This window comes from Galeopterus variegatus, unplaced genomic scaffold (genome assembly GCF_000696425.1).
Source record: "Galeopterus variegatus unplaced genomic scaffold, G_variegatus-3.0.2 Scaffold5466, whole genome shotgun sequence".
NCBI lineage: Eukaryota > Metazoa > Chordata > Mammalia > Dermoptera > Cynocephalidae > Galeopterus > Galeopterus variegatus.
The window spans coordinates 67,408-79,995 of record NW_007731577.1 but is presented as its reverse complement, the minus strand read 5'-3'; the positions used below and the strand labels follow the sequence as shown (position 1 = coordinate 79,995).

At 46.9% G+C, this 12,588-nt stretch overlaps 1 protein-coding gene across 1 annotated transcript in view; it reads left to right on the top strand.

The window, feature by feature from the left end:
* The window catches only part of LOC103604899 (unconventional myosin-XVIIIb-like), a gene marked incomplete at its 3' end in the record, with an annotated part of 141,367 nt that overhangs the window by 62,343 nt on the left and 66,436 nt on the right, over positions 1-12,588 (top strand). Inside the window, exons 14-18 of the mRNA XM_008589473.1 lie at positions 1,832-1,922; positions 3,887-4,079; positions 7,625-7,705; positions 7,769-7,771; positions 9,873-10,020. Of these exons, the coding sequence (XP_008587695.1) occupies positions 1,832-1,922; positions 3,887-4,079; positions 7,625-7,705; positions 7,769-7,771; positions 9,873-10,020 (516 nt within the window). The remainder of the gene's footprint in view (positions 1-1,831; positions 1,923-3,886; positions 4,080-7,624; positions 7,706-7,768; positions 7,772-9,872; positions 10,021-12,588) is intronic.

Genomic DNA, 12,588 nt, shown 5'->3' with positions numbered 1-12,588 from the left:
ACCTATTCATGTGCACACACATCACACATATCCACAGGCACACACCACACAATCACACACATGCACACACAAATACCACACAATACACATGGACATGCACACCACACACATGCACAGACATGCATAGCACACTTGTGTTTGTACAAACATGTGCACAAACTCATGCACACAGCACATGTGTGCACGGAAACACAACACCTATTCATGTGCACACACATCACACATATCCACAGGCACACACCACACAATCACACACATGCACACACAAACACCACACAATACACATGGACATGCACACCACACACAGGCACAGGCACATGCAGACGCCACATGGAATCACAGACATATACACACACACATCCTTGTGAGTCTGAATCAACCTCGCAGGCTGAGGTCCCAAGGGTAGACACTAAGCAGGCAGGGGACCGGCAGGCTTAAGAGAGATACTGGGAGGCTGCAGGTTGCCTAGCAACAGCCTAGGTTGTGGGTGGAGTTAAAGGAGGGATGGGAAATGCTTTTGGGGCTGCAGTGGGCTGCCTCTAATATACATGCAGAACTATTTCTCCAGGCTCTAGTGTGTGCAGATTTGGAAATTCTGTTTCCAATTCCATGCATGGAATCAAACTTAAGGGTGAGGATTTAGACCTGACTCCCCACGCTCCTCACCCCACTTTGTTCAATGCAAGGCTGGCTATTTTAATGAGGTGCACACATACACATGCGTGCATGTGTGTGGGTGTGCGTGCACATTTAAAGAAGATTGAGATCACAACTGTGATTTAGTTTCGTAAGCTTTTTTATTCCTCCTCCCATTATAGGTAGACACTTTTCCAACCTCATTCACTATTCTTCTATACCTGACTTCAAGCGTTTCTTTGTATGGATGGACTGTAAATTATCTAACCCATTTGCTATTGTTGGACATTCAAGTCCTTTCAAAAAAGTGTTTTTTGCCAACTTAACAATCGGATTTATGTACCCAGAAATCTTTGTTTCACTGTATTTTTCATTAGAATGAAAGCCTAGGGGAGAAATGATTAAGTCCTAGTATATGAACATTTTATGGCTTCTGATATGAAACTGGCAAATTTCCCTCCAGAAAAAGGGAATGACAAACACTTACTGACTGCCTACTATGTGCCAGGCACTGGAGATTTAAAGGCCAGACCCCAGAGACTTTCCCCATTTTCAGGGAACTCCCCAGGTCATGTGGGAGACACGGGTTAATAAAATCACCACATGAGTAAAGATTATGCTATGGTAAGTGCTATAAAAGCAGGGCGAAGCTGGGAAATGGCCTAAAGGTGGTGGTGGGAGTCAAGGAAGGCTTCCCTGAGGAGGCGATGTTAGGCTGAACCCTGAGGAATGAGCAAGAGAGTACTTTGGAGGGGTGGTTACGGAGATCCTGCAGGTCCCGGTAAGACATTTGGACTTTGTCCTACGAACGTGGGTACATCATTTCAGCATCAGGATATTGTAGGCGACAGGAGATTTTCTTTCTTTTTTTTTGTCTTTTTTACTGACTGGTAATGGATTGCAACCCTCGGTGTCGCGCCCGTACTGGGGACCAGCAATGGGATCGCAACCCTTGGTGCTGCGCCCGCACTGCGCTCAGCCAGTGAGCGGGAACCGGTCTCCACATGGGATCCGAACCCCCGGTGGGAGCGCCACCATGCTCCCAAGCGGCGCACTCTCCAGTGCGCCACCGGGCCGGCCCAGCACAGGAGATTTTCTGAGTTGAGTGACCCCCTGCTGTTCTGTAGTGATGTCCTTGGCCCTGGGCACGTTCCTAACCATGGGATGCTGAGCCTTTTCTCTCTTCCAGCTCCAGGACTCAAGATGACGGGTGTGGAGTGTGTGGAGGGAATGGCTTCGGGCCTGTACCAAGAGCTCTTTGCGGCCGTGGTCTCCCTTATCAACAGGTAACAGGGGCCTTTTCTCAGGCACAAAGCAGCCTCTTGAAGATACACAAACAAGCTCAAGCACAAAGCAGTTTAGCAGAATGATACTGCTTGAGCTGACAAGAAGGTTTTTAACATGGACAATTCTGGGTTTAAAGTCTCACTTGGCCACCCACTGGCTGTATGACTTTGCCAAATCATTTCACCTCTCTGTCCTCCCTTTCTGCATCCGTAAAATAACTCTTCCTAATAGTGACTGTAAGAATACTAATAATAAAGCTAATGACTTTTGGGTGCCTACTACAGGCCAGGAACTGCACTAATTGTCCAATTCGCCTTGTATCATATTTTATACTCACATCACCCCATGGTTCAGGTGAGAAAACTGAGTCGCAGAGGGGTGGAGCTGAGAGGCACACACAACGCTGCACTCCATCTTGTACCTTCAAGTTTCCCTGAACGATCCAGCACAATGCTCTCATCCATTTATTTTTCTAAATTTTCCTACTGGGAATGGGAGCAACCACAGTGGAATCTCAGAGTGAGCCAGAAGTGTCTCTGAAGTGCACCTGTAGGGCTGCAGCTACTCGGAGCTTCTGTTTTCCATTATCACCAACAACGCTCTGAGCTCCTCCTTGGAAACACTTTAAGCAGATCCAGAACAGAGGCAAGGGCTTCCCTCCCTCCTCCATGAGAGCAGGAAGCATAATCAGGATTCTGAAATCCTGTTGAAAGGATGAGGCTGGTGCGTAGCAACAGAGCAGCCGGCAATCTCCAAGTCGTTCCAGACATACAGTCGACTCCCTCTATTGCTGCTGGAGTAGTTACCGTCTGAGACACAGACACATTATCTAGAAACCAGGGGGATCATGCACGCTTCGAGGAGGGATTTCTGGGAGTGGAAATGAACTGCTGGCAGAGCAGCTGCCTCAGCCTGCAAAGCTGCTTCAGGGTTTGGGTTCTTGTAGCCCACATCTGTAAAATAGGTGTACTAACAATAACAATAGCCACTACCACCACTTATGAGCACCTAGTAGGCACCTGGCTTCCCAAGAACCAACTGACTTAACCTTCATGCATGTCTATGTGGTGGCTGCTTTTACGGACCCCATTTTACAGATGACAAACGTCAGCGAGTAATGGAGCACCAAGATTTAAACTGAAGGCCCTCCAAAGTTGATAGCTGATCATGAGAACGGTAATAATAGCGGATAACATTTACTGAGCACTAACCACACTACAAACTTCACATTCACAGCATGTGCAGTTCTCCTAACAGCCCTTGGAGCTGGTCTCTATCATTTACCCTCTCGTGGCTGAGGTGGCTGAGGCTCAGGGAGGTTGGATAACACTCCCAAAACACACAGCCTCTCCATTGCAGAGCGAGGGTGGAAATCCATGTGTAACTGGCTCCAAAGTCTCTTAACTCTTGAATTTTGTTGTGAATAATCCCTGCTCTGTCTACCCCGCCCCATTCACCAAGAGGATCCAAGGAGGTGATCCTTGTAAACTGATGCACTAAGCAGAAGTGTTCTTCTATTACAATGTGTCACTGGGGAAAGAAAAGTAGACTCTTGTCCCAGCTTTGTAGCTAACTTGCCGGATGACCTTAAGCTAGTCATTTCTCCACTCTGGCCCAGGTGGAGAAGTCACATTTCCTGAGAGCTTGCTGTGTTCGTGCACTGTGGGAGGCACTTCCTGCACTTTAACTCCCTTAGTCCTTATTGTAGCCATTGGGATCAGCCTACTCATCCCATCATCATGTGACAGTTGGGGAAACTCAGCTCAGAGAGGTTAAGTAACTTTCCCAGGGTCACACAGCCTGTAAGTGGTGAGCTTGGTTCTGAAATCAGATCTGCTGGATGTCCAAACCCACCCAGTATACTGCCTCCATTTCTCCACTTCTGTGATGGGACCCTGGGAGGCTTGGACCAGCGGGCTCTCAGATTCCATGTCATCTTGAGGCCTCTCCCTTCTCTCCCTAGATCCTTCTCCTCCCACCATCTCTCCATGGCTTCCATCATGGTGGTGGATTCTCCAGGCTTTCAGAACCCCCGGCACCAGGGCAAGGACCGGGCGGCCACCTTCGAGGAGCTGTGCCACAATTACACCCACGAGCGCCTGCAGCTGCTTTTCTACCAGCGGACCTTTGTCTCCACGCTGGAGCGATACCGAGAGGTACGGCTGGGCCGGAGTGGGGCCTTCACCAGGGCTCAGCAGAGGGAGTGAGGTCAGGCAGGGTGCAGTGGGATTTCCGTCCTCCAGTAGCCTTCAGCTTTACCCTCCTTGGTTCACCATGGAACAAAGCCCTCACTGCTGTTCTCTCTCTGCAGCCCAGTCTCCGTCCCCTGCCTCCTGTACCCCACAGTCCAGACACACCAGGGAACGTGGGCTTCCCCAGGCCCTGCTCCCACAGCTGTCCTTTCTTTGGGATGATCTGTTTCTCCTCTCCCACTTCACCCAAGCTAAAGCCTTCTCCAAGCACTAGTCTGTATCTTCCCCAGAGTGGAAAGCCCTTTATGCTCTGTTGTTGGGTGGAAACAGTGGGTTACAAACTCCTTTGGAGAACAACGTGGCAATTTCTAACACCACTGAAGATGCATGTGCCCTCTAACCCAGCAATCCCTCTTCCACTAGGTGACCTAGAGAAACTCTATGTGTATGAACCAGGAAACATGTACAGGCATGTTCCTGCACCCCTTTTCTCATTAAAAAATGTTTAAATTGAAATATATCGTTGACATAGAAAATTGCATAAATCAGAAGTACACAGCTCAATGAATTTGTCCAAATGAACATATGTTTGTATCGATCACCCAGATAAAAATGAAAACATTGCCAGTACCCCAGATACTCCATATCGACTACCTACTTCCTGAAGGTGACCATTTTGATTCTAGCAAGTGCTAATGGCAAAATATTAGACATGGTCATATTACTCATACCTAGGATAATAGTTATTGGATTTATGGTCAATTCCTTGGTTGGAGCCCTTACAGCAATAAAAATAAAAGCATCAACATGGATAAATCTCAAACAAATGATGCTGATGACATCTGGTGTCTGAGCCTAGCTCTGTCACTTATTAACTGTGTAGCCCTAGGAAAGTCACTCTCCCTCTCTTACCCTCAATTTCTTCCCATGGAAAACAGAGATAATAAAACTCCTGTATCAGTTGCCATTTGCAACATTAGACTACATCATAGACTACCTCCAAAATGTAGTGGCTTTAAAAAACCCTTTGGTTATGCTCGCAAGTCTCTGGATAGCTTGGGCAGCCTTTCTGGTGTTGGCTGGGTTAGCTCTTGGGCCTGTGGTTAGATGTAGGTTGGGGAGGTGGCTCTGATGATCTTGGCTGAGCTCTTTCCTGTGTCTGGGCTTCAGCTGGCCATGAGCTGATCCAGGCAGGCTTTAGAGGGAATGACCTTGTCTCTGCTGCTTGAATGTCTCTTCCCCCAAAAGGCTAGCTCAGGCTGTTCTCACGGTGCTGGCGGGGTTCCAAGACAGTGAGTAGCAGCAGGACACCTTGAGGCCTAGATTTGGATCTAGTACAGGGTCACTCTACTGTATTCAACGGGTCACAGCAAGTCCAAGGCTGAGCCCTGAGTCTAGGGGTAGGAAAACAGGCCGCACTTCTTGATGGAGAAGCTGCGGTGTCACTCTGCAAAGAGCGTGGGTAAGGGAAGGGTGGAGACCTAGGGTTGTTTTTAAAATCACTTCTGCCACTCTTCCTAAAAGGGCTGTTTTGAGTGTTTAATGAAGCAGGATAGCAAATGTTTAGTCTGTATTAGGCATTCAATATATGGTAGCAGCTATCATATTTTTCCCTATAATATTTCACTTATTTTTGCATAACCAAAGTAACAAGTTCTTTATTTTAAAAAGGAAAGTGCATATAAGTGTAAAGAACCAGAAAACATAATTTTCTTTATTCCCACCACCCAGAGGCAACCACTGTTACTGCCCTCTGTATTTTCTACCAGCCATTTCCACATACATTGTCTTCTCTACAGATTTCCTGTCTTTCTGTACATATATATGACTCTGTTGTCTATTTTTCTCACAGCATTACATTTCCTCACTCCATTTACAAATTGTAAATGTGCATTTCAGTGATTATGTCCAGTTCTATCTCAAGTCTCCTTTAGGGATCTGGGTGATTTCCAAGTTTGAGGGATTATGAACAATGATGTGATGAACATCTTTGTGCACACAGTTGTCTGGACATTTCTGGTTACTTTCAATGGCAGCTATTATTATTCACAGTTTATGCTTGTTCCCTTCAGCACAGGCACTCAGCCCAGCACTTATTAGGTACTTAATAAATATTTTAAAAGTTTGTACCAAATTATCAGTTTCTGCTAAAGCCCTGATGATTGCTGGTGACCCTGAGTGATAAACAATATCAGGATGTTAGTGGAACTTTGGTCTACAGCCTTTCTTTTCATACAGAGGCTAAGAGGTGATGAGAACAAAACAAACCCAATTAAAAACTGGCAAATGACTTGAATGGCATTTTTCCAAAGAAGATATACAAATGGTCAATAAACACATGAGAAGATGCTCTATGTCTCTAATCACCAGGGAAATGCAAATCAAACTCACATTAGATACCCCCTCACACCCATTAAGATGACTACTATCAAAACAAAACAAAACAAACAACACAAAACAGCAGATGTTGACAAGGATGTGGAGAAACTGGAACCTCTGCTCGCCGTGGGTACGAGTGTAAACCAGTGCAGCTGTGATAGGAAACCGTGTAGTGGTTCCTCAGAAAATTAAAAATAGAATTCCTATATGATCCAGCAATTCCGCTTCTGGGTATACACCCAAAAGAATTAAAATAGAGTTTGGAAGAGAAATTTGTACACCCCCATTTATAGCAGCATTATTCACAGCAGCTGAAAGGGGAAGGTAATCTAGTGTCCATCAGCGGACACATAGATAAACAAAATGTGGTATATAATACAATGCGATATTATTCAGTCTTAAGAAGGAAAGAAATTCTGACACATGCGGGCACTTTGAGGACATTATACTAAGTGAAATAAGCTAGTCACAAAAGGGCAGATGTTGTATGATTCCACTCATAGGAGATATGTGGAGTAGTTAAATTCATAGAGACAGAAATCAAAACAGTATTTACCAGGGTTGTGCGGAGAAAAGGAGTTACCAGAATGGGGGGTCGTTTAATGGGTGTAGAGTTTTGGTTTCCCAAGATGAAAAAGTTGTGGAGATGGATGCTGGTAATGGTTGCACAGCAGTGTGAATGGACCTAATACCTCTGATCTATACGCTTAAAAATTGCTAAGGTAGGGCCGGCCCGGTGGCGCACTAGATAGTGCGCCGCTTGGGAAGCGCGGCTGCGCTCCCGCCCGAGGGTTCGGATCCCACATACAGACCGGTTCCCGCTCACTGGCTGAGCGAGGCGCAGGAGCAACACCGAGGGTTGCAATCCCGTTGCCAGTCCCTGGTCCGGTATGGGGGCAACACTGAGGGTTGCGATCCATTGCCGGACATGGAAAAAGACAAAAACAAACAAACAAACAAACAAAAAAAATTGCTAAGGTACGTAAACTTTATGTTGTATTTATTTTACCACAATTTTTAAAAAAGGCTGAATGGTGATGAAAGTCCTCACTACTGTTTCCTCTTCCAGAAGTTTCTGACCCAATTCAGCTCCCTGAAGGAACTCACTTTTAAATCCTCTGATTTTCCAGGAAGGTGTTCCTGTGCACTTTGACCTCCCGGAGCCCTCCCCAGGGACCACTGTGGCTGTTGTGGATCAGAATCCCTCCCAGGTAACACAGGGCCCAGCAAACCAAGGTTTTCACATGCCACATGGCTTTTCATTGAAATACCAGCAGGTTTGAGTCTTTAAGCTGTAGTTCTCCATGCTGTCTGCACCTAGAATCACTCCGGGATTGTAAGAAACACCGACGTCAGGGACCATACCCAGATTCTGTGCTGATGGGTTTGGGGGCGTGGCCTGGAAAACTGGTGGCTGAAGTGTCCTCAGGTGGAGATCCACTGCTCTCCTTTATGTCTGAGTCTACATCTTAGGATGGACTCACACCTGGGAGTCTGTGGTCTGAGCTGAGGGGAGTTCAGGGGATGGAGAATAGAGAACAATATTGGGTCCAGGCCCCTGAACTCCCTTGAGGGCAGACAGGCTTTAGTTTTGGGGAGGCCTGAGTCTCTACCTCACTCTCCCCATCCCTAGAATCCACTTTGCTGACCCCAGACCCTCACCTCTGCTCAACTTTATGCCAGAACTGACCATTGACCTTGACTATTTTACCTGACTTTTTTTCTCCTTCACATTTTGGTGTGAAAGTACTTAGGCTGTGGAACCTGGTCTGCCTGGGTGCAATCTTGGTGACCTTGAGCATGTCACTTCACCTCTCTGAACCTCAGTTTTCTTATCTTCAAAATGGAAATGATCCTTTCCCCTGGGTGGTTATGAATATCAATGAGATTTTGCACATAAAGCACCTGGCCTGGTGCTTGGCACTTAGGAGGTGTCCAGCAGTTGCTGGCATTCCTCCTGCCATTTGACATTGCAGGCTGCCCTTTTCCTCATTCCCTGTCCCCCGTGCACCAGGGGTGTTTTCAAGTCTTCTCTCAGCCCAAGTGTGCTGCACCCATCACTGTGAAGCTCCCTTGTTAGTAAGCTCTGCCGGCCGTATGCCATATCTGTGCTTTCTGTTGGCATCTCTCTGGCTCATTCTGCCTCTCCACCGAGCATCCTCACCTGTGCCTCTCTTGTCACTGTGAAGCTCCCTTGTTAGTAAGCTCTGCCGGCCGTATGCCATATCTGTGCTTCCTGTTGGCATCTCTCTGGCTCATTCTGCCTCTCCACCGAGCATCCTCACCTGTGCCTCTCTTTGGAGGGGACGGGCCTGCAGGGGTTGATTCAGCAGTATGTGTCGGGAAGGGTGGTATAGTACCCAGGACCACTGGGCTGTGGCTGCAAACGACTACCTTCTGAAGACAGGCCAGCTATGAATTTCAACCCCAATAAAGAAGGTCAAGATGAAGGCCCAGGAAACCTGGGATCCAGTTCCAGCTCTGCACTTGTACATGTGACCCTGAACGCATCCCTTCCCCTCTCTGGGCCTCTGAATGGTGTGGACCAATATTTCCCAGTTAGGGTGACCTACTGTGTTGGTTTGCACAGGACATTACCAGTTTTAGCTCTGAAAGCATTGTGTCCCAGGCACAATGGGACTATTGCATTTCCTCCATAACTACTTGGCTCTGTTTTTGGTTGTGTTGACTCCTTGTGGGCCCTTGGATAAGCCCTTTAAACTCCCCAGGACTCTCTCTGTTTCTTATATGCAAAATATAGGTTTGCCTAGATGGTCTCTGAAGCTTGTGGCTGGATTTAAAATTCTGTGTCTATGCTATTGAATCAAGTTCACCTTCTCCTTTGAAATGTTCTTTGAGTGCTCGTTTTTTTTCCCCCTCAAGATTTTAGTTAAAAAAAAAATACAAAGACTTCTAAGAGGAAGTGATGAGGATGGAATTAATCCTTTCATGTTTGCCTGTGTGCAAATAGAACAGCTGCCTGTGCATATCTAGAAATTTACAAAGGATTCCCCTTATTAAAGCCTCACTACAGCCCTCTGAGGAAAGTATTTCCAATCTCCATCTTACACAGGAGGAAACGAGGCTCCAAGAGGTGCAGTAAGTTGTCCAAGATCACACAGGAGGTGAATACACAGGCAGGATTCACACCCCTTGCAACCAATAGGTTGTTGCAGTTTTGTGGCTTCAACACTGAGAGTCTGGGGGTGAATGGGAACATGGGTCCAGGCATGGGTCCCAGTCCTGATGCCTGGGAACATGGGTCCCAGTCCTGATGCCTGGGACTCAGATACCCCCATTCCCATCAGTGGAAAGAGAAGCCCAGGACTGGCCTCGGTCAGGATCAAGGACCTTCAGTGTATCCTGGGTTCCCACCAGGTTCGCTTATCAGCTGGAGGGGGAGCCGAAGATCCCAGGGGCCTTTTCTGGGTCTTGGATGAGGAAGTCCGGATAGAGGGCTCCAGTGAAAGCAAGGTGCTTGAGCGTCTGTCTGCAGCCTTTGAGAAGAAAGGAGCTGGGGCTGAAGGTAAGGGAGCAAGGGTATGGGGGTGGAGGCTGAGTCCTGCATGGGTGTTGGAATCTATCCTTGTCAGTTGCAGGAAAAGCCCTGACAAGACCTGCACAGAGGCTCTGAGTGCAGAAATGTACATGCATGTGCCTGTGTGTGCTTTCATTTGTTTATGCATTCATTCATTCATTCACACATTCAACAAAGACATTAAGTAGCTATTGTGTGCTGGGTACTGTTCTATATAGTAGTGAGCCAGCCTGGTATTGCCCATGTCCTCATGGGGCAGAGACAGTGGACAAGCTCATAGGCAAGCATATATGTGTACAGTGATCCTGAGACTGCACTCTGATGGTGTGCCCCAGGCAGATCTAATTTCTGCAGGAGCTGGAGGAGATACATGCAGATAAATCTAACAGAGAGCAGGAAGCACAGTGCAGGACAAGGGTGGAGATGCTGTCTGGACTCAGACCACAGAGGCCCTTGCGGGCCATGCAAACACACTGCTCTTAACCCTAGAGCAATGTGAAGTTGTGAAGGATTCTAGGCAGTGGGAGGTATGCTCATATTCATGTTCGGTGAAGTTCACCGAGACTGCAGTGTGGAGACACAGTAGGAAGGTGGCCCACCAGGTGACAGGGGAGCTGGCCTGACCCAGGGAGGTAGGCAGACTTTGGAGGTACTTCTCAGGTAAAGTCCACAGCACTTGCTGATGGGTTGGGTTAGTGGGAGAGGGAGGGGCGAGGGGAGAGCAAGACATCAAGCTGGAGCAATGAGACCAAGGGCCTTGGCATCCGTCAGCCACAAGTTCAAGTCCGAGTATCCCTACTTGCTCCTGTGTGACACTGAGCAAACCTCTCACAGTCTAAATGGATGTGCTTGTAAAATGGGAAGGGCGTCACCGCTGGCCCCTCCTTCTCCAGAATTTCCACCTCAATGATTGGGAGAGATAATGTGCGTGCAGAGGTTTGTCATCTGCTGCAAAGTGTTGCAAATTTACTTATGAGGATGAGGATGTTGATGGCAATGAAGAATATGATTCCATCATTTAAGGTGTTGAGGGAATGTACTCCATGCAGGGCATCAGACCCAGAGCTTTCTGCATACCGTCTAGTAGGATTCTGCCAAACATTTGCAGACAGATGTTCTTATCCCCAAGATGAGGAAACTGAGCCCCAGAGAGGTAGAGATGCTTATCCAAGGTCACCCAGAGGAGGAGGGGCAGATTCAAAACAAGGTTTGCCTGGATTTAAAACTCTTGTGAGTCCCACTCAACTAAGCATTTAAAAAGGCAAATATAATTTGAGATCTTGTCATTCCCAACTGGCTTTGGCGACCATTTATCAATTCATTCAGCAAATATTTATGGAGTACCTAATATGTGGCAGCCGCTGTCCTAGCCCAGGAGACACATCAGTGAACAAAGCAAATATCTCACCCCCATGGGACTGACATTCTAGCAGGAAATGGATAATAAGGCAAATAAATCTGCAAGAAGGAGATTGAGGACCATGATTCTGGTGAGGTCACTAAAGGAGGGTTGGCAGAGGAGATGCCCAAGGACTCAGCCCTGGAACATTGCAATGTCAAGGGGTCAGGGGCAAAGGGAGCAAACAGCACAGGAGACTGAGGAGGCATGGAGGGAAGCCAGGGGCATGTGCTCCCAAAGCCACAGAAGGAGGAATTGATGGACCATGTAAATGCTGCTAAGAGGTCACATGAGGCATGGACTGAGGAATGACTGTGTGTTCAGCCATGTGAAAGTTATGGGTGACCTAGACAAGCGTGATCCTGATGGAGTGTTCAGGGTGTATGTCTAACTGGAGTGTTCCTGAGAAATTGGGAGAAAAGCTGCCCGTCTGCTGAGCTAGCACCAGCAAAAGCTTCCATCCTATGGTAACCAGCCAAGGCTTCTGTTCAGGACATTCATGGTGGATTCCTGTGCTCACATCAGGACAAGATTTTTTAAGCAGCACACAACAGCAGCCTCTGATGGCTCCAGCATCTCTGCTTGGAGCAAACTCAGAGCACTAATATCCAAATTACCCCTAGAGAGCGGGGCTCTGTAAGTGCATGGCCCAGGGCCGACTTCTGTGCCAGGCAGGGAGAGGCAGTGCTGGGTCCATTAAAATATTTTTATTTCTGTTAAAAGCAGAAGGAAAAAAAGAACTGTTAGGTCAAATACAATGTTTTAATACATATATACTTATTAATCTATTTGTCTTTATACCAAAGCAGTCAGAAAATATAATTTTATATCCGTAAATTCATCTCTATCTCTATCATCTATCTATCTATTTTTGTTCATGTTTGCAATTATTATGTATGGTTTTTGTAATAAATACCACCCAAAGAGTTATATTTAAAGGTTCCATCTATCTATTTATCTATCTATCTGCACATACTTCATGGAGGAAGGGCCCATGAAAACAAAGGTGCCTATGGCCATGTATGGTTTTTGTAATAAATACCACCCAAAGAGTTATATTTAAAGGTTCCATCTATCTATCTATCTATCTGCACATACTTCATGGAGGAAGGGCCCATGAAAACAAAGGTGCCTATGGCCCAGGAAAGTCAAGATGC